This window comes from Sebastes umbrosus, chromosome 5 (genome assembly GCF_015220745.1).
Source record: "Sebastes umbrosus isolate fSebUmb1 chromosome 5, fSebUmb1.pri, whole genome shotgun sequence".
Taxonomy (NCBI): domain Eukaryota; kingdom Metazoa; phylum Chordata; class Actinopteri; order Perciformes; family Sebastidae; genus Sebastes; species Sebastes umbrosus.
Genome location: NC_051273.1, coordinates 7,636,461 through 7,656,622, shown reverse-complemented (window position 1 = coordinate 7,656,622; position 20,162 = coordinate 7,636,461). Strand labels below are relative to the sequence as shown.

General features: G+C 40.7%; 1 protein-coding gene across 10 annotated transcripts in view; it reads right to left on the bottom strand.

Moving 5' to 3' along the window:
• The window catches only part of sgip1a (SH3GL interacting endocytic adaptor 1a), a 94,421-nt gene that overhangs the window by 10,167 nt on the left and 64,092 nt on the right, over positions 1–20,162 (bottom strand). For 6 of the 10 annotated variants that reach the window (XM_037770575.1, XM_037770572.1, XM_037770576.1 and 3 more), the window contains 12 exons: positions 19,936–19,944; positions 17,306–17,317; positions 14,641–14,662; positions 14,449–14,533; positions 13,419–13,504; positions 10,901–10,987; positions 10,180–10,242; positions 9,259–9,990; positions 7,780–7,901; positions 6,375–6,528; positions 1,324–1,383; positions 197–308 (listed from right to left, as the gene is read on the bottom strand). In XM_037770575.1, the coding sequence (XP_037626503.1) occupies positions 197–308; positions 1,324–1,383; positions 6,375–6,528; positions 7,780–7,901; positions 9,259–9,990; positions 10,180–10,242; positions 10,901–10,987; positions 13,419–13,504; positions 14,449–14,533; positions 14,641–14,662; positions 17,306–17,317; positions 19,936–19,944 (1,544 nt within the window). The remainder of the gene's footprint in view (positions 1–196; positions 309–1,323; positions 1,384–6,374; positions 6,529–7,779; positions 7,902–9,258; positions 9,991–10,179; positions 10,243–10,900; positions 10,988–13,418; positions 13,505–14,448; positions 14,534–14,640; positions 14,663–17,305; positions 17,318–19,935; positions 19,945–20,162) is intronic. The other 4 variants (XM_037770571.1, XM_037770573.1, XM_037770577.1 and 1 more) reach the window with 3 other exon arrangements.

Below are 20,162 nucleotides of genomic sequence, written 5' to 3'. Positions count from 1 at the left end.
GATTAAGTAAAGTGTTACCAACTCCAGCATTATCCTTTAAGTACTGCGGTATAAGCTGAATGAACACACTCTTTTCACATCAGCCACGCACGAAAAAAGCCATGAAAATAACGCTCCAGGTCGGGGAATCCTAATGTCCAGTCCTAATGTAATGTCAGGATATGTTGTGAATGTGTGAAGCTGTTTGTTGACCTACTTGCTGGGGTCAGCTCCTTTAAAGAAGGCGTTGACCGTCTCTGTGAATGCAGCGGCCACAGGAAGCGTGTCCTGAGCGCCCATGGTGAGAGGACTGGGCCCTCTGGAGCAGCCTGGAGGCAACACACACACGCATACAAACACATGTTAAAATAGTCTGAACGGGGCGAGACACACTCAACCAATGTCTATCGCTTACAATCCAATGAGCTGAATTCAACGCTATTTACTCTCACTGGTTGTTATATCCACAGTCAGGGCTATATGAAAGAACGTATAGTAGCTTCAACCCAGAATACAACATAACAGTCAACAGAGGTCAATAGATTAAGAATAGGTACCAAACCAGGACTCTACACTCTTCCTAACCAGTGTGTGGATGAAATGAGGAACAACACACGATGAAACTTTAAAACTATTTGAAATGAGAACAAATATTGGTGTTAGTAAGGTGGCATGAAAGCAGCAGGTTATGTGTGAAGAGGATAGCCATTTCTCTCTGCTCTTTGACTGTGAAATCGTAGAATTAAACACAATTACTTCAAATATCACCACTCAAATGTATGTTTTTTTTTTATACAGTAGGTTACACGCTGACTTTTAACTGAATAAGCACAGGTAGATGAGAAAAGGAAAGACAGAGGCAGACGTAGAGAGAGAGAGACTGAGAGAAAGATGTGCATGCTTGTTCCAGACATGCTGTTAAAGCTGAATTATTCTGACAAGATCAAAGAAGATCAGAGAGCCCGAAGATCAAACCAAAAACCAAACGACCAAAAAGGACAAAAGTGACGACAAAGAGATTAGTAAAGTACAGGAAGAACGATGATTCTTCAGGGGAATGAAGGCGGTCAGCGCAGACGAAATGAGAATGAACAATGTCAGGAAGAGAAGGAAGATAGGACAAGACGGCATAGTTGATTGCATACGAGAGAGGACGGGGGGGCTCAGCCAGGAGTTAGCATGGCGTGGGTTAGGGTGATGGAGGGAATGGAAAGGAGAAAGAGGAAGGAGAGGGAAGGGAGGAAGGAAGGAAAGAAGGGGCAGGGCAGGGGAGGGTGCGAAGCTTGCACAAATGAGCCTCAGAAAAGTGTGTGTGCACGCTACCCTAGTGTAGAGAAAACTTACCTTCAAAGGTTAAATAAAACTTCCCTCTGTCAAACCATACAAGGGATGGCTGGTCATTCTCTGTGTGGGGTGGAGGAAGGAGGGGAGGTGGGGACGAGGAGGGAGGGAGGAGGAAGAGGGATGGAAGGGAGGGAAGTGGGTGAGGAGGAGAGAAGGACAGTAGCGTGAGTCTCACATGGCAGGTCTATCACACGTCACAGTGGGGTGAAACGTGGAGGTGGAGGCCGTAGGGGGGGACGAAGAGGGACAAGCCGAGACAGAGCATGTGACAACACGGGTGATGTTTTTTTTGTGGGTGCTTGCGTGCGTGCGTGAGGAAAGGCAGGAGTCAGGTGGAGTGAGGGCCAGGTGTGTTACTGCCGGTGGTTCAACTCAATGTGGAACAGAGCAAGTCGAGGCTGTAGAGACAGTTTTGTGGTTGTTTCTCTGTTATGCAACATGATGAAACGGTAACCAGCTGATGCTCTGATTGTGGCGCTAAACTGGCACTACTTTCTTCATCAGTGGCAGATTGTTCATATTGCGTTTATCTATTTTAGGCTTTTCTCTCAGTGTCTTACTGCGCTCACCTTTTCCTCCAGGCCTCCACTTTTAATGGAAGCAGACTGTCGTGTATAAAGACACCCTGCAGGGGGCAGCCATGACACCAGAGAGCAGGGAGGGGGTGAGGGGGGGCGGTGGTGGTGCATCGGTAGAGAGATGCTGTGTCCCAATTTCAGGGGCTGGATCCTCCAGGGAACACTCACTATGAAGGTGAAGACAGTTCAGCCTCATGGAGACCAAAACTAAGTGCTTTCAGACAGTCCTGGTTAACTTCCGTTGCAAGTCTATCACAAGGAGACTCATGGGTACCCAGAGAACCCATTTTCATTCACATATCTTGAGGTCAGAGGTCAAGGGACCCCTTTGAAAATGGCCTTGTCTCCAAAATGTTTTGCAAGTTTGGAGCGTTATTTAACCACATTTGCAACAAGCTAGTATGACATGGTTGGTACCAATGGATTCCTTCGGTTTTCTAGTTGCATATGATACCAGTATTTTCACTCTAGCTATAAAACTGAGCCCACTACAACCTAAAAATCGTAAGCTGTGTTAATTCTTTAAAGACATTAGTGGCGTTAAAACAATTTGAGTTCATGCGTTATTATCGCGTTCATTTTGACAGCCCTAATATCAATATATCTTGATGTCCACCCCAGCACATGAAAAGGATTTTGTATTTCCTTCCTTCATTATGAGTTAATTGAGAGAACAACTGACCAGTGAACAATGCATTATGGCACTTGATCTCAACCTGAGGGCCAGGATCCCCAAAAGGGGTCGTAGGATTATTTTAAGAGTCATGAGATGATTAATGTTACAGGAGAAACTCAAAAATATATTTCTTCCACACATAACTATGTTTTTTCTGACTTCTCTCTAATAATTCCTTTTTGTCTTGTAAAACACAGAATAGTTTTAGCCTCTAAGGAATATAATAAATATCTAAACAAAAACATTTTGAGAACGGAAAATGATTGCACTTGTCACAGACATATTAAACTTGTGATGAGAGTTTTCACGGAGAAGATGCTTCATTTAAAGGACACAAGGGAAAAAGGATATAGAATATTTTAGGCTGTAAAGGATAAACTGTTTCTGTCCTCAAACTTTGGGCAAAAGAAGGCATAATTTCTCAGCTGCATTTCAAAAGAGACAAGCTTTACTGGCCGGTCATGATGTACTTTGTCTATGATTTCAGAGTTTGGAGGATCCAGCTCCTGAACTGGGATGCAGCTGCAGTTTGACTAGAAAAAGCATTACCAGGGATTGTGTTTAGATACGGCACTATTTGCTAAATAACAAAAACAAGACTCTCTTAATGTAAAAGGCTTGTTCAAATCCATACTATTGTTTTGCTGAAGTGTCCAAGAAGTGAAGGTGAGTTTTTGAGTGAGTGGACTAACAGAGTTGTCGGGTGATGGAACGATGAGAGCAGCGCGGCGCTTCATGAAGAGAACAATAGGGCAGGTGTTCAGATGGGGAGGGCGGAGTTTAGGGGTTGTATTTTTCTAGGGCTTGAGAGTGCGTGAGTGACAGGTGTGACAGGTGGGCGTTCAGGGGTCGAGTGTGGGAGTAGGCCTAAGCTTTAGGGCCAAGTGGAGATTGGTTGAACTTGAGGCTGTGTGGTGCTACTCCAGTGGTAGAGAGAGGATGGCATGAATACCAAACAGCTGCTGCTTGTCTAATTCTACCTAATTCTCATGCCAGACTTCAAACGACTCTGTGAGCAGCAGCTCTCATCTGACAGTATGTGTGAGAGTGTGTGTTTGAGTGTGTGTGAGTGAGAGAATGACAGACAATATGGATCTCAAGGGCCCACAGATAAGGAGCTCTTCAGACATGCTCACTCAACACGCAAACACTCAAACACACTCTCATGGTGCAGACTGAGAGTAAAGGTATCTAGGAGGGACTGCACTGCACTCTGCACGCACACACACACACACACACAATATGTGTTGCCAAGAGAAGAGACACAAGGTTGCCATGGTGACATGGCGAGACAGCTACTGGTGCACAGTCATAAAACAGAGAGAAAAGTCTCACGAGCGAACAGATGGGCAAAGGGGAAGACACTCAAACTTTTTCGTAAAAAAAAGGTCGATGCAGTTTTCTGTGTCACCACAGCTTTCTTTTTTTTTTCTGGCAGATTTTGTCTGCGGGTAACAAGAGAGATACAAGAGAGTGAGTGAAAGAGAGAGAGTAAGATACGCTGATAGGAGAGAGAGAGAGATATCTATTAAATGCTTGGCATTGTGTGGGAAGGTATGAGTCGGCAAAAGTAAAACCATGATGACAACTTCACTGAAAAATGCTGCCATGTTTGAAAAGAACAAAATGAACGTGTAGTTTGTCCCTACATCTGTGAGCGAAACCTGAAGTAGACTAGTCAAATAAATAGGTATTAGGATAATGACACAGAGATTGTTCTTTTTTATAGATGTCATAATTTGAGATGTATTTAATGTGAAAAGATTGAAAACTTTCTGAAACTTTCTGCCACAATGTGAAAAAAAGACCCAAAAACGTGTCTCACTGTCCCAATACCTACACGCTTTGACTGACATTAATCCAGAAAGCACATAAACCCTCAGTGATGACGGACCTTTACCCGTCTATGTCAAGTGCACTCTGGGTAAAGAGCATCAAACATACTGAAAACAGAGACACAGGAACACCCCCGCCCCCCCCCCAGCCCGTCACCTCTCCTCTCTCCGAGGGGATCTTTACTATACCTGCAAACGAATCAAAGTGTCTCTCAAAGGTGGGCAGTTTGTCTACAAAAGCATCGTCTTCTGACAAGCCAAAGGACAAATAAAGAGACAGACGGCAAAACAAAAAAACAGAAAGCAAATCAAAACAGAGGTGAAAATAAAATTAATCTATAAAAAGTACTTTCATACACACAAAATGAATTCTGTAAAAAAACTAAAGATAAAGCATCTTATGGTGCCTTCAAATGGGGTTGTGTTTACCGTGTTCACCAGAAGAGTCCATATGAACGTGAATATATATACAGTATATATAAGTATACCTCAAGAATATATATAAATATATATATAAATATAAATAAATATAAATAAATATATATATATAAATAAATATATATATAAATATATATATATATATTTATATATATAAATATAAATATATATATATACATATATATATATATAAATATAAATATATATATATATATATATATACATACATTATATATAAGTATACTTCAAGGTCACTATACCTGACCTTAAGATAATATATATACACAGTATATAAGTGAATATATTTTCATTTTAGTCGTATATTGTTTTTCTTCGTAATTTTATATGTGAGGAAAATGGTGATATTCCAAACGACCTCATCTTTTATTGTCATTATGCCTTTGCATTTCCTGCATTATGTTACCCGCTTGCTAGCTTGCCTAGCAGCGGTGTTCTCACGACTTAACCATTTGAACGCCGAGCATATTGTGTACATGATTTCCCATGTTGTAAACACAAGCTCACGAGTTTCATTTGAAGGTACCATACAACACGTGATGAAAATGTCGAAATGAAAAAGCACTGAAACTGGAATAGTGTCATCTTATAATTAAAATTAATTAAAACTGTCTCAGTGACCTTTATGTTACTGTCAAGTCCGTCAGCTTTTTGATCCACCAACAAAACCACAATTAATATATAATGAACACATTGAGGGCTATAATAGAGACTTCAGTTCATGCTACAGTCTGAGCTATTTACTTATCGTTTGTCCTTGCAATTTGTTTTAAAAAAAAGCTACCTCCAACCAGGGACTACATTCTGGTTTTATGTAACTGCTGCTGCCTCCAGAGTGTTTATTTCTTAAATCTATTATGACTCAGCCATGTTACAGTCTGCTGAGATTTGCTATTATCCACTCACAATTCTGCACTGCGAGGTCCTTCAACAGCGACTCTAAAGTTAGATCAAGGAGTATAAACTGTTGTTGTGCCATTAATTCATTAGAGGAAGGTTTGATTGTGCAACACCCTGCTTCACCACCCGCTCATACTGCGCGTGCGTGTGTGTGAGAGTGTAAATATAAATTTGTCTGTGTGCGTCAACCTAAACCAGACACAATATTTGTGTGAAATTAATATAAATCAAGACACAAATGATTGTAGTTGTGTTTTACATAATCTATCTCCAGATAGTAATAGCTGCCATGCATGGGTTTTAATGATGTGTGGCCATTAGATGCTACAATAGGTGTTGGCACTGTATTATTGACTTCATTATTTAGTGGACCATCCTTGCCAGGAAACTGTCACCATTTCCAGAAAAAAAGACATTTAAAAATGAATAAATAAATACAAAACTGCATGACTCATTCCACAAAAACTCTGAGCACAAGGAAGGACAGGGCCAGTGCATAAAATCAATAATGAACTTTTAATATATAACATGAAAAGTTACCAACTAACACTGCTAGCCGTCAGACGACAGGCTGCACAGCTCAGTAACAGTTGAGAGATCACACACCTGTCACGGACACGGAGAGCTCTTTACCGACGGTGGGGGTGGTGGCGGCACTCAGCGAGTTGGTGGAGGAGATGGAGGAGGTGCTCTCGGCCCGCGCCAACGGGGCGATGGGAGGGGGGCTGGCAGAGTGGATCGGTGGGCTGAACGGACGATTCTGAACAGATAAAAAGATAGTAGGAGAAAGACGGATTAGATGGAATGAAATGAGAAAGACATTTTTAGGTTCAAGGTTTTCTGCATCTTATACCATTGCTATTGTTCTCTGGTAAAGACATTTAACCACCAAAAGTTATTTCAAGTATTCAGATTAAGCCCTGAATGTGGGGGACTTTGTTACTCCTAGAAAACTTTTGTCAAAGCTCATTTTAACATAAGCAAGTTGTACAGTTGTGTTTGGATCCGTTGGCTCTATTATGGAAGATTCCTGTTAGTCAATGCAAGGATGCAGGTCAGCCAAAGACCAGGGGAAGTATTACAGAAACTTCTTAACTTGCAGATCCTATCTTAACTGTTTGGTAACCATGGTAATTAGCCTTAGGACCTGATTTAGGGAAAAAGCCATTGAAGATTAACACTTCCTAAGTCAATTGTTCCTATCCTAATTTAAGATAGGAAAAGTGTATAACACAAGCATCCTAACTTCCCAAAATCTTAAAAAAACTCTCCTAACTTTAGGATAACCGTTAAACTGCCCCAACTTTCACTTTTCTTCTGCTCTTTGGACATAAGAGCTGCCTTCCTCTTTGTATCACTTGTCAGTGTACTTATTTTCTTTTTGATAGTATCACCACTCTGTTGGATGCCGGATAAGGCGGAGACTGTGTCCGCTCTCTTAGCCCACTCTCTTTCTTTTACCCGAGTTAGCAATTTCCCAGAAAAGAACATCTTTGGATTTCTCTTCAGATGTTACCACCAGGTCTAACTCATCTGTCTTTAGGTAAAGTGCCTGTCATTGTTTTTGTTCCATTTTTGTGCATTTCAATGAGAAAAACAATGGTTACAAAGTTCTTTAGCTCGGCGAGATGAGGAAAGTAGCGTCGGTTGCTAGGCAACAGACATAAAAGTTGATAAGCGATGTTGGATTGAGCATTTTTGATTTCCTAACCAGCCTGAGATAAGATAGGATAAAGTGATATGAGATAGGATTTCTAAAGTTAGTTAGGATTTGCTTCAGTAATACCAAATTGGGAAAAATCCTATCTTAGAATCGTCCTATCTTAACTTAAGACTTAAGATGGGAAGTTTCTGAAGAGCAGTGACTGAAAACCCAAGGTATTAACAGACCAGAACTTGTTGCAACCGTGACACAGTTTGATACTGGTGTGTCAGTACTAAATAGTTGGCAAAATACCAAAACACAACCATCTCAATTAGAAGTAAAAATATGAGCAACCGCAACACTTACTGCATCTCCTACAGTGGGTTTCCCTGGAGGAAGTTTGGGCCGTGAAGGGGGGCGAGGTGGAGGTGGTGGTGGAGTGGGGCTGACTGACGAAGGAGTGGCAGGTCGCACTGGAGACGAGGAACCTGCAGAACAGAACAGTAACATATAGGGATTACTTTACAAAATGTTCTTATGAGATGCTTAATAGTGTGGAAACAGCAACAGTACAAATGCAGAATGGATGTAGGATGGACAGAATCGTCTTTAGACACATTGGCAAGCATATTTCCTATTTTTTGTATGTTTTGGTAATATATTTTCATGCATACAATGTAACTGAAGAGCATAATATTTTATAAACAAGGGACTGTTTTTACTTAAGCAACAGTTTCACTACACAGACTAAGTTTTCATATTATTCATTATGCTTCATTTCAGTCCTTGAAATTGTTTTTTTTTTCACTTCCATCATGCACAACTCTATAAAGGATTAAGAACAGACAACATCCTATTTTAGCTGCCTTGGGTTCATCTGTTACCACTGACAATTAGGATTTTCCTGCAATTAGGAATTTAGCTGCAACCAGACAAAATTATAAAAAAAAAACATTGGCTTGTTACAGTCTGTGTTCAGCTATTAGTCACACACTTTCTTTTGTGAACTACTGGCCTAAAATTGATCAGTGTTTTCCCTTGTATTTAGACTATTTCTTCACATAGTTATTAGGGCTGTCAATAGGGGATAGCGGCCGGGCCATCGGATTTTTAAGAGGTTAATTAAAAATCACAACTTGTGTTAATGCTTTAAAGAAATTAGTGGCGTTAAAACAAATTTGCGCTCACACGTTATTATCGCGTTAACTTTGACAGCCCTAATAGTTGTATATAATCTGTGTTTGGATCCTTGGCTCATTCAATTTTACCAGAAAAGATCTTTGTCTCCTGCTTAATGGACAGTTGAAATGTTCATACTTTTAAAGGTAGAAGTCCTTCTGACACGACTGGTTGACAACTCCTATAGAAGACATTGTATGGGCAATAAAAATCAAAATGTTCTACCAGAGTGAAGTCTGACCTTTAAATACGAGTCAGACAGAACAACAACCAGTGCAAATATTACACAATTCTGCAGCAGAATGGTGACGTACATCCAACCAGGCCAAAACATGACCTCTTTTCGAGGGATAAATAAAAATGCAGATTCACTTTGTGCAGGTTTAACAACAAAAGATGGTGCAATCAGCTGAAAGGGAATCTAAAGATGGTGCAATCCTGGTTATAGAATCCCTTCTCAATTCCAGTCTAAACAATCTCTACGTCACCTAACTGGTATGATGTCCAGGAAATTGTCTCTGTGTTTTCATAATTCCATTCACTGTCCTCTGAACACGGTTGTTATTATCTAGATGTGATTCAGTAAGTTATCTTTACCAATCCGAGCTCTGAAATACCTGTCCAGTGAAACGATACATGTTCCAGTTAGAATCGTGGACTACTCACCGCTATTCGTGCCACCAGCTCCAGATGTGGGACCCGGTGACGACACCACCGCTCGATATGTAGGTGGAGGAGGTGGGGGAGGCGTAGTCCGACTCCCCTGGCTAGCATCGGTGGGCGAGGTGACGGTTTCACCTCCGTCGTCTTTGGGTTGGGTGACGTCTGTGTTCTTGGACTGCTCTTCTTGAGACGGGACAGGAGGCGGTGGGACGGAGCATGTTGCAGGTCCCTCAGCAGGAGGAGTCACCACTGGAGGGGTGCTTGCTTTGGGAGCAGGGGCTGGTGGGGGGCTGGCGGGTGAGTCGAGAGGAGGGGGAGAGGAAGTGGGAGGAGATGCAAGCTCCTGTGGTGGTGGAGAGGTGGCGAGCGTGATAGAATTTCGGTCCTCAGGTGTAGGAGATGCAGGGAGCTCCTCTGAGGAAGTAGGGGAGGTTGGGAGAGGGGGCAAGGGTTCTTCTTTTGGGGGAGGGGATGTAGGGAGAGGTGGAGCAGGGTCTTCTGGAGGAGGAGGTGATGTAGGCAAGGGTGGGGCAGGAGATTCAGGTGGAGGCGGGGAGCCTGGTAGAGGAGGCGCTGGTTCCACTGGCAGAGGCGGCCGCTCAGAAGATTCTGCACTGAAGCAGACCCACGAGTCACCTGCTTCCTCGCCAGCAGAGGGAGACTGTTCTGGTCCAAAAATGTTGTCCAAGTCGGCTATTGAGGGCTTCCTGGTGGAACCGTCTGCTTCTGTTGACACTTGTGAATCACAGACAACCAGCGAACGATCAAAGGTTTGCACAACAACATGAAAGATAGACCGACAGAGAAAGTCAGAGCCAGAAAGTTCAGGATAGAGGAGCTGCTGAGATCAAATGTAACATTTTGTTTTTATCTCGAGGTGATGGTGTGATGTAACAGGAGGCAGAAATAGATAAAAAGACTTACCAGTGTCATCTGGAGTAGACGGGGGAGAGGTTGGGACATTCTTGGGTGGAAGTGGAGGTGGAGCTGCAATAAAATCATAAGTGCAACAATGAATAGTCTTATATAACAGGAGATTACTGCCCGATCAACATCAATGGTTGTTGATTGCTTGTATAAAGTGAATTCATGTCGTTGAAGACTCTTCACGTCGACTGCAACTTATAGTGGGCTGCGTACAATGCTCACTTGAAATGACAAGTAATGTTTCATAGATTAGACTATAAGACACACATTCTTGTAACAAAAGCTTTGAAAGCTTTGATCCATACATGACAGGCATTGCCAAACCTGCCAAACACAACCACAACAACTTGAGCAGAAGAGATCATCCCACAAATCTTGAACCATGCAGCACAACACATTCAGTCACCACCATGCCAAATGCAAGGAAGAGGTAGGGAGGAGGACGGGTCGGTGCAGTATGCAAGAAAGGTACTGAACTCTCCCATAATAAACTACAACCAACACTTAATCATTCGGAGGTGAAATGGCAGATGACATGAAACGGGTCACAGCTTGCTGTTTGTGGTGAGAAGCAGAGGGTTATTGCCACACACAGTGTTTGATCGGGTCAGTTTGTTAGTCGGATGATGATGATGAGGTTCGTGAGGTGAGCTGATGGATTTGTGCAGTCATTCCAGGGAGAAGAAGAAGAAGTGCAACACAATATGCACGAACTTACTTCCTGTGGGGAAGGATCTTGTCAAAGAGGATTCAGATTCAGGCTCTGACAGGGGAGTTCCCCACACATCGGACTCAGACAGACCCACTAAGTTCAGGAGGGGACAGAAGAGCCAAAACATTTAAAGGGTTTCTGATTCTTTGGGGCTTAAAAAAGCGTTAGGTGTACGACGGAAAACAAGTCAATAAAATCTTTCGTTAGAGCAAACAGATTTCCAGCCATCTAAAGACATGGCTACAACCTTATTCACCAAGACAGCCCCATAAATCTCTCCAAGCCCACTTGTGACCTCTTGTTTTTTAAAATTCTGCAATAGTTTCATAGTATTATCATTTTCATTTTATGAATTCAACATGACTGATGATTGGTTGATATGAAAGCTTAACTTTCATTATAACCTTCACAATTAATCTGGCTACATAAAAGTTATCTTTTCTAAACAATAAATAAGATGATGCCAAAACCCACATTATTACGGTTGGGCAGTATGACAATATACTGTATGAGAGTTCAGTGAATTGAAAGGCATTTTGTTATACTGCTATCTAGCTAGCTGTCTATCTTACTGTAATATTTCTGGTTATGTAAATCACACAATGTTATAAGAGAGCTTTATGAAGATATTTGCATTAATGTGATTAAGTACATTGATTTTTCCAGACATTTAATTCACTGGATTTACAAAAAAACAACATTTCCATCAGATTATTTAATCTATATAAAGTTTCTCAATTAAATCAAATAAAAATGTACATTATATACACTGAGTTGCCAGTTTATTAGGTACACAGAGATACAACTAAAGTAGTCTAATACAGCGGCTCTGCGATAAATCCTATGAGGGTTATAATGTTCAGTTTAGGGCTGCATCTAACGATTATTTTCATTGTTGATTAATGTTGCAATTAATCGATTAGTTGTTTGGTCTATAAAATGTCAGAAACTGGTGAACAATGTTGATCAGTGTTTCCCAAAGCTCAAGATGACGTCCTCAAATGTCTTATTTTGTCCACAACTCAAAGATATTCAGTTTACTGGAGTAAAGAAACCAGAAAATATTCACATTTAAGAAGCTGGAATCAGAGAATTTTGACTTTTTTTCTTCTTAAAAAATTACTTGAATCGATTAATTGATTTTCAAAATAGTTGGCGATTCATTTAATAGTTGACAACTAATCGATTAATTGTTGCAGCTCTAGTTGTGTTCAAACTATTTGAGAGGTGTTGATTTAACTATATGGTTATTTTTTTTGGCTGTAGTTTGTGGTGCTGTTGAATTGGATTGCATTATAAACAAACGTGTTTCTATTATTTTGTCCACCCCATTTATATGAATGATTCTAAATAACAGAAACCCCTCTATGTATAGTGCAATACAGTTCACCTTAATACAACCTCCATAAAGTTGCATTAGACTGTATTAGTCTTAGCTACATGTACCTAATAAACATACAACGGAGCGTATAATATATAATATCACTACTATAAATTAAGTGGATAAAATATTAGAATCACCTTGAAGTACTGTCTGTCTTCAGCAAAACATAATCATTGCTGCATTATTTTCACAATGGTAGGATTTATTGCAGGGCTGCTGTAATATACTGTATCAATTATAGCTCTGTGCACCTCAGCTTGAAACTGAGTGTAAAATGACATATACCATGATATCACAAACTTTTTCTCTTTATTATTCATGGAATTAGACATGCTGTTTATACAGTATCTTTTGAAGAGTAGTAAGTACAAGTTGTACAAAGGGAATTTGTCTCGGTTTGATGTTAGTTGTGCCTGACATGGCCGTTGCGTAACAGCTAAGAGCGCTCCCACAGCCTGTACCACTAAATCCTACTGGATTGGCTGAGAGCGGGTGACAGCAGAGTCTGCATATTAACAAGCTGCACTGTGCACATGAACATGGCCTCCACAACCCAGTGCCAATTTCAACTTTGACCTTAGCAAAGACAGATGGAGCAAATCCACGACTGCACAGCGAGCCTGAGGGAAGAACAATGATGTTAGAGAAATAGGTGAGAGGAGGGAGGGAGGAGAGAGAGAGAGAGAGAGATATTTTTATAAATAAATATGTTTTCTACCATTTCCATGTTCTTTTTAAATATCTATATATTGTAATTTGCTTAATGAATTCTATATATGTTTTTTTTGTTTTTATTTTGTTCATTATTGAATTGACGCTTTGGCAATATTGAGCGAGAGAGAGAGAGAGAGAGAGAGAGAGAGAGAGAGAGAGAGAGAGAGAGAGAGAGAGAGAGAGAGAGAGAGAGAGAGAGAGAGGATGTGAGCAAAGCAGCCCTTAGCTGGCAGCCTTAAAGAGACGATAAGTGTGTGTTCGTTCAGAAAGCCTTTTTCATTGTGTTGCTATCACAGATTGACAAAACAATTACACTGGTAACAACGTCAACACAAACATATTCTAATAATGGGCACAAGGACATACACAGAGACGCGTAAAGAGACAGAAAACACAGACTGACAGAGACACAGCGAGGAGGCTTACCTTCAGTTTTCGGTTCTCCAAAGGCTGTATCCAAAGGAGGCCCAAATAAGGCTGTGGTGTCTTCAGAGAAGGGTGTTTGTTGACTGCTGCGACAGGGACAATATAAGAGAAGACGTTTTGTGAGACAACAGTTACAGAGGGGACACTTTAGGAAACTGATACACTGTATATATCATCTAACTGAGTACAGCTTTGGTCATTCGATAAGGGTACAGAGGTAGAATACATTTTAACTAGGTCTGACATTCGATTAAAATGTTTAATCGCGATTATTCGCATGATTGGCCATAGTTAATCACGATTAATCGCAAATAGTGAGACAACAAAAAGGGGAGAGATTGGATGCCGGTGACATCCGAGTAAGAATAGTAGAGATTAAAAGTGATGCAATTTAAAAGAAAAATCCAGTTTTACCTAACTAATACAGTAGGTGCATAAAGGTGTTGGTTCGCTGATAGATGTGACTTAAATCCCCAGTTCATCCGACCATGACAAAATGTAGCATGATTGAATGGACTGATCAAACTCCCGAAAAGGCCCAATAATGCTTGATGGTGACATTTGAAAGCTCCACACTAAATATCATGCAGTTTCTGATTAAAATCAAGCTACAGGTAACGTTTTAACAACAATAAATTATTACATTTTGAGACATGACTGTGATTACTGTAACCTGCCGAGAACATCACCACTGCCATCACCTCCATTAGCTTGTAGACTGCATTTTATACCGTGTGCCAAAAGAATGCAGCAGATCAACTGCACTGCTTTACAACACAAAGGTTTATCTTGATGATACAATACGGTATAAGGGAGCTACTGTCTCGGCCCAAATAAAAACATATATACTATTAATGTTTCCTTTTTTCAGAATGCATAAGTACAAACATACATACATAATACAGTATGCAGCAAAAAGCCATAAGACAGGTGAAGGGATCAGCACTGACACATACAGTATGACACACAAATCACCTTAACATTAAGTGACAGTGGCTTGTCCCATGTCAGGGAACAGGGAGGTGCATACCTGGGGGGTTGTGGTGCTGGAGCTGGTGTGGGGGCCACAGTGGGTAAAGTAGGGACGACACGTCTCGGTCTGGCAATCTCCTCACCTGGAACCATAATGAAATCAGTTTAGCACACGTAACTCTTGCATTGCATTCTCTGTAATTTACCGACATTAAAAGTAAACTTAAGGTGCAACAAGACGGATACTTACTGGATGGGTTCCTTTTCAAACCCTGTGACGTGAAAGAAATGACAGTAGAATGTAAAAACACAACGACACAAAACAGCAAAGAGTCACTAACAAGTACAACGTTGCATACATTCTAATGTTTGTCTGTAATACTGCTAATATCAGCATCCTACATAGCCCCCTGTATGTAAAACAGCTGCAAGTGCACAGAACAAGGAATGTCAATGTATGGCAGTCCCCCCCAAAAAAATCTATCTTTTCTTTTAATATAAAACGCTGTGTTGTCTAAAAAGAACAATGATCTAGGCTGTAGAGTAGTGAAGGTCAGAGGGTGAACTTCAACCTCAGTTTGACTTAATCTGATGAGACCTGTGGAACTACCTGACCAACTACAAGCTACACAGAAGTAGGCATCACGAACACACAAACGCCGTGGTAACGCCATTCGCCTCGTTCAGAAGCCATCCTTACCATAATAACACTACTTTAGGAGCAACGGAATTTAGACGGTGGCTGGCGGTACCACGGTTTTACAAGTGTGTTGGAGAACTACGGTGGCGTTCAGGTAATGTAAAAATGCGAAAGGCTCTCTCTAGAGCCAGTGTTTGGTTTGTCCGTTCTGGGCTACTGTAGAAACATGGCGGAGCAACATGGCGGACTCTGTGAAGAGTACCCGCTCCCTATGTAGATATGAAGGGCTCATTCTAAGCTAACGAAAACACAACAACTCTTAGTTTCAGGTGATTATACACTAATGAAAACATAGTTATGAATACTATATTCCATTTATGCTAATAGATCCACCAGAATGTTAAGGCCCTGACACACCAAGCAGACGGTCGGCCATCGGACAGTTTGGGACCGTCGGTGAGCGTACGTCGGCCTAGTTTTTTTTTATGTGTGTCCCGCACCATCGGCTCTAGTCTGCCCGTGTCTGAGGTTTTTCAGACGATTCAGCATGTTAAAACGGCGGCGGTGCCCCTCAGTGAAAGAAATCACTCTGATTGGCGATTCAGCTTAAACGAATCAGTGCACGAGAAGAGAAACGGACGTAAGGGAAGCCAACGAGTAAAGCCAAGAGGAAAAACACAGGAGGCTCTTCTCATTTTTCATCTTCATCTCATCTGATCATTCCAATACACAGATATTTTCACAACGACATGGTCGTCTGGAATGAAGCTAAGTGGTGAGTGAGAGTGGGGTTAAAATGGTCGTCGTGTGCCGCTTTATTTCACGTGTGTATCATAACAACGGCTCGTATATATGCAGTCCTCGGTCTTCTGGTTTAGTTTTTTGAATGACAAATACAGACTATTGCTACCTGCTGGTGTGGAGAGTTATTTCCTCTCACGCAGGCGCAAAACGTACGTGTTAGTTGGCTGTCGGTTGTAATCTTTACAGTGTGTTCGAGGGCAACTTTTTGGCCAAAACAAAGGAGACGTGAGGCGACGCAACAGGCGACCTTCGTCACCGCTAGTGCTTTAATGTCGGGTTGGTGTGTCTGGGACCTTACACGCTGTTCATTTTATGAGAAACTATTTTGATAACTGATTAATATTAATAGTTTGTCATTTTCAAGTGAAAATGCCACATTTTACACTGTTTCTTTAAGATGCATTACTTATTTCTTTCATTTTAGTGGCAGCATTATAAGTCTCTCCTGTGTATCTACCAACTACAGTACATATTCATACTAACTGCAAATCCTGGAGGTACAACATTGGATAGGCTAATGCTGACCTGCATGAGCGTGGTCATCTTGGTGGCACTGTAAATGACAATTCCTATGCTTTATGTAGTCACAATGAGGCACATTGTATTCAATGTGATTCATTGAATACACAGAGGCACAGAGACATCTAACAAATCACTGGTATTCAGATGGAACAGCAAAATATCTGTCATTAGGGATACACTTCAAATTAAGGGGGAGTAAGCTACTCCAATAAATAACTCCAAAATTGAATAACAATAACATTGTTAGTGTCACGTTAGAAAATGGCAACTGCTGCCTGCATGGAGCCAACTGTGCTGTGAGCAGTGGTTTGAGGTGTCAAAGCTAAAAATAAATCTTGGAAAGCTTTCAAAACATGCTTTTGAAGTCTTAAGAAGCCGCCCCTGGTATTAGAGAAGGTGTGATGCTGATAAAGTTGGAGCGCAAGAAAGTTAAAAGAGAAATGAGTTAAGCACAATAATATTGCCTCTCCAGCTGTGATCTTTAACACCCCTGTGTATGCGAGGCGTACAGTATGTATGAATTCATCATGTGAGGGACACAAGAGGCCAAGACAGGCGGAGGGCAGATGAGGAGAGAGAGGGAGGGGAGACGGGAGCAGATGAGACGAGAAGACACGACGATGGGGAGTGACTGAAGTAAGACATCAAAGGGTCCAGCTGTCAAAAGTGCAAATTTTCTCCCACTACAGAGACCAAGCCAGTCAAGATGAAAAACAAGCACACTAGTGATCTTGAGAATCCGGAAAATATATATTTATATGTTGAAATATTAATGTCAAAACAAATTAGCTAACAGTTTTGACCCTTCGCCTCAGCCACTGAACCCACCTACGCACTTTCTGTCTTATTCAACCGACTCCACGGACAAGGTGAGGAGCAAAAGGGTACAAGAAAAAAGCATGTGACATATTTTCAGCCTGACCCCAGGGAGAAGGAAAAGGACACTTACCGGACTACGTCTCTGTGACCAGCAAAAAGGAAGAGAGAAGAGACACCTGGTCAGAGAGTGACAAATCAGTAAAGCAGACATCATATACATGACGAGAAGAAGAAGACTTTTGGCCTGGTCGGTCAGATTTGGGGATCAGGATGATAACGTAAAGAAGGCGTTTTGTGCTCATCTGTCTTTAATTTTGTGAGAAATTTCTTGAGCAGCCTTACGCTGTTTAAAGATGTTTGAGCATAAATAGTCCAATAAGTCCTGGATAAAGAAAGTGGTATTAGGAAACGGCTGAGGATGACTTAAACTGATCTGTGTGTTTGTGTTAATGCCTTAATCCTCCTCTTCTGTTGATGGTGAGAAAAAAAACAGAGTAGCAAATTCAAGGCCTTCAGATAAATGAAGATATTTGCCCGAATCTCTAATGTCATCTGTGAACCTGCTGTGACTGGACATCATCCAAAATGCTTGTGGAGCTGCTTAAATCACTTCCCTCTCTTTCTCCCCTCATTTTTATCTTTATCTCTATCCCCTTTCCTTTATTTGATCATTTTTGTTAAAAAACAATGTCATTTTTGCCATCTAATCCTTTTGAGTTTCCTTTCATTTCCCCTTCTAGTCTCCCATCTGCCCCCTTGGTCTCTTTAATTTCTGCTGAAATCTCTCCATCTGCCTACGTCACCTGCGTCTCGCATCGGCCCTCCCTCCCCTCCATCCTTCACTGCTTGTTCCAGTTGTGCAGCGAGCCATGAGTGATTAAAGTGATGCAACAAGGGGGTGGGGCATGCTGGTGGAAGGGATACATTTCATTGGGTGAATTGGTGCAGGACACTGCGCAACACTGTTTGTCATAACCAATCATTGTCTCCCTGCCTTATGTAAATAGGAAGAACAACAGGAAGTGTTCAGGATCACACACTGTGACCTTTGAGCCTCTGTTAGGGACTAACATTTGTCTTTAAAGGGAGACACCCCAAGCAAAAACATTGTTTTTTTTTTTTTTTAAAACTGGTCAATTTTGAGATGTTGGGCTAGATTTTGCTTCAATAAGATGTCTTCTTTCAGACTAGTGGAAAGAAAACATCCAAGATATACATTCAGGTGTTTGTTTGCGTCTTTAGATTTCACCTAAATTAAAAAATTAGCATTAGATAATGCCTCATTTGCATACTTAAACATAACATTTCAGAAGAATTGTAAAACAAATAATAATTGTCTTAATGTAAGTTATCAACTGGGGAAGTTTCATGGTGATATCTTTTAGTTAAAAAATGTTTACCCTATTCACAAAAAATTATTGAATTTTACAATACATGTCTTTAAAGGCTGTTTACTCGAAATTAGTTTTTTTCTCAGACTCTGAGCCATAAATCTGCACTTCAGTAGCACTTACATCCACCAAACTTTATATTCTGTATATTCTTCTATATTCTGGAGGTTTTTACAGAGGGGTTTGTTCATATATCTGTATTTACAGAACATTTAATTCCTAAAAACATGCCAAATTATTATTTTCTATGGCTATCACAGTGTTTTCTAATTTATGGAGTGATAAAAAGAAATATCCTAAATCTTCTCTATAAAAACCTTTGACTAATGTGTCAACAAAATGAAACAAGAATTGTATCCAATGTTCAGATTTCTGTTCTGGAAATGTATGCAAATAAGCATATATTTCATAAGATAATGCCCCATTTGCATATTTAAACATAAATGTTCAGAAAACTTGTAATACAAAAAAGAATTGTCTTAATGTAAGTAATCAACTGGGGAAGTTTCATGGTGATATCTTGTATTTTTTTTACCCTATTCACCTGGGGTGTCTACAATACATTTGAAATCAGAGCATGTGAAAGAAACAGAAGTACAGATTTTTTTTGTTTCATTTTTGAAATTCAAAATTGCACCTTTGCTTTTGTACTGAAACATTTTGTAACTGAGGCAGGTCATATCTGATCAGAGAGTCTAGCTGGGCTGTAGAGGGGCTGACTTTGCCTGAGGGGACTCTGTGTAGACCGGACTGCACAGTGGCTGGCTACAGTAATGGCACATATTATAAAATATGAAACGTTAATCATAAAAGTAAGCTGTTAAGCTTTATACTACCATATAGTAGATAATAAGGCAAAGGGGGAATAATATGTGATGCTTCTAAAATCTTAACTCCTCAACATCCCTGACCTTTTCCTCGCCTCCACTACTGCTGGTAGTCGTGTCATTTGGACCGAGAACTGGAAGCTCAAGAATCCAGAACCAATTAAAATCAGATTTAAGACGTCTTAGTCAGCGGAAAACAACTTAAAAGACAGCGCTTTTGTACTCCAAGTACCAAGGCAAACAAAATCATCATGTGCCATAAAAATCCTAAGCAGTCACACACATGCACATGCTGTAATCTGTGTACATAAAATGTAAATATATATATATATAACACCACAATGAAACACACTCATAACAAAAGAGAATGCACATAACATTTGCCCTATACCTGCTGGGCTAATAATAAAGCCTACAGTTATTACACACTGGCCATTTGTAGTTGGCCTATTCCCAGCAACACAGAGACTTTATAGATTTTATGAGCAAACATTGGAGAATAAAAAAAGACAAACGCAACAGCATGCAAAGCAAAGGCTTACCGGACTCTTCTACAGAGGTTAGCATCATTAGAGGCAGCAAAAGAACGACAGATAGGAGAGAAATAAAAAGAAGAGAGGGGTGGAATAGTTAGAATACTAAAGGGGAAAATATATTAACGATGGAAAAGCAAAGCAAAGCATCTGTGTACAATGTAGGCAGCCATCTACATCAACCATTACTACAGACAGGTGAGTACTGGAGTAGTGCTATGGCTCCCTTCATCCCT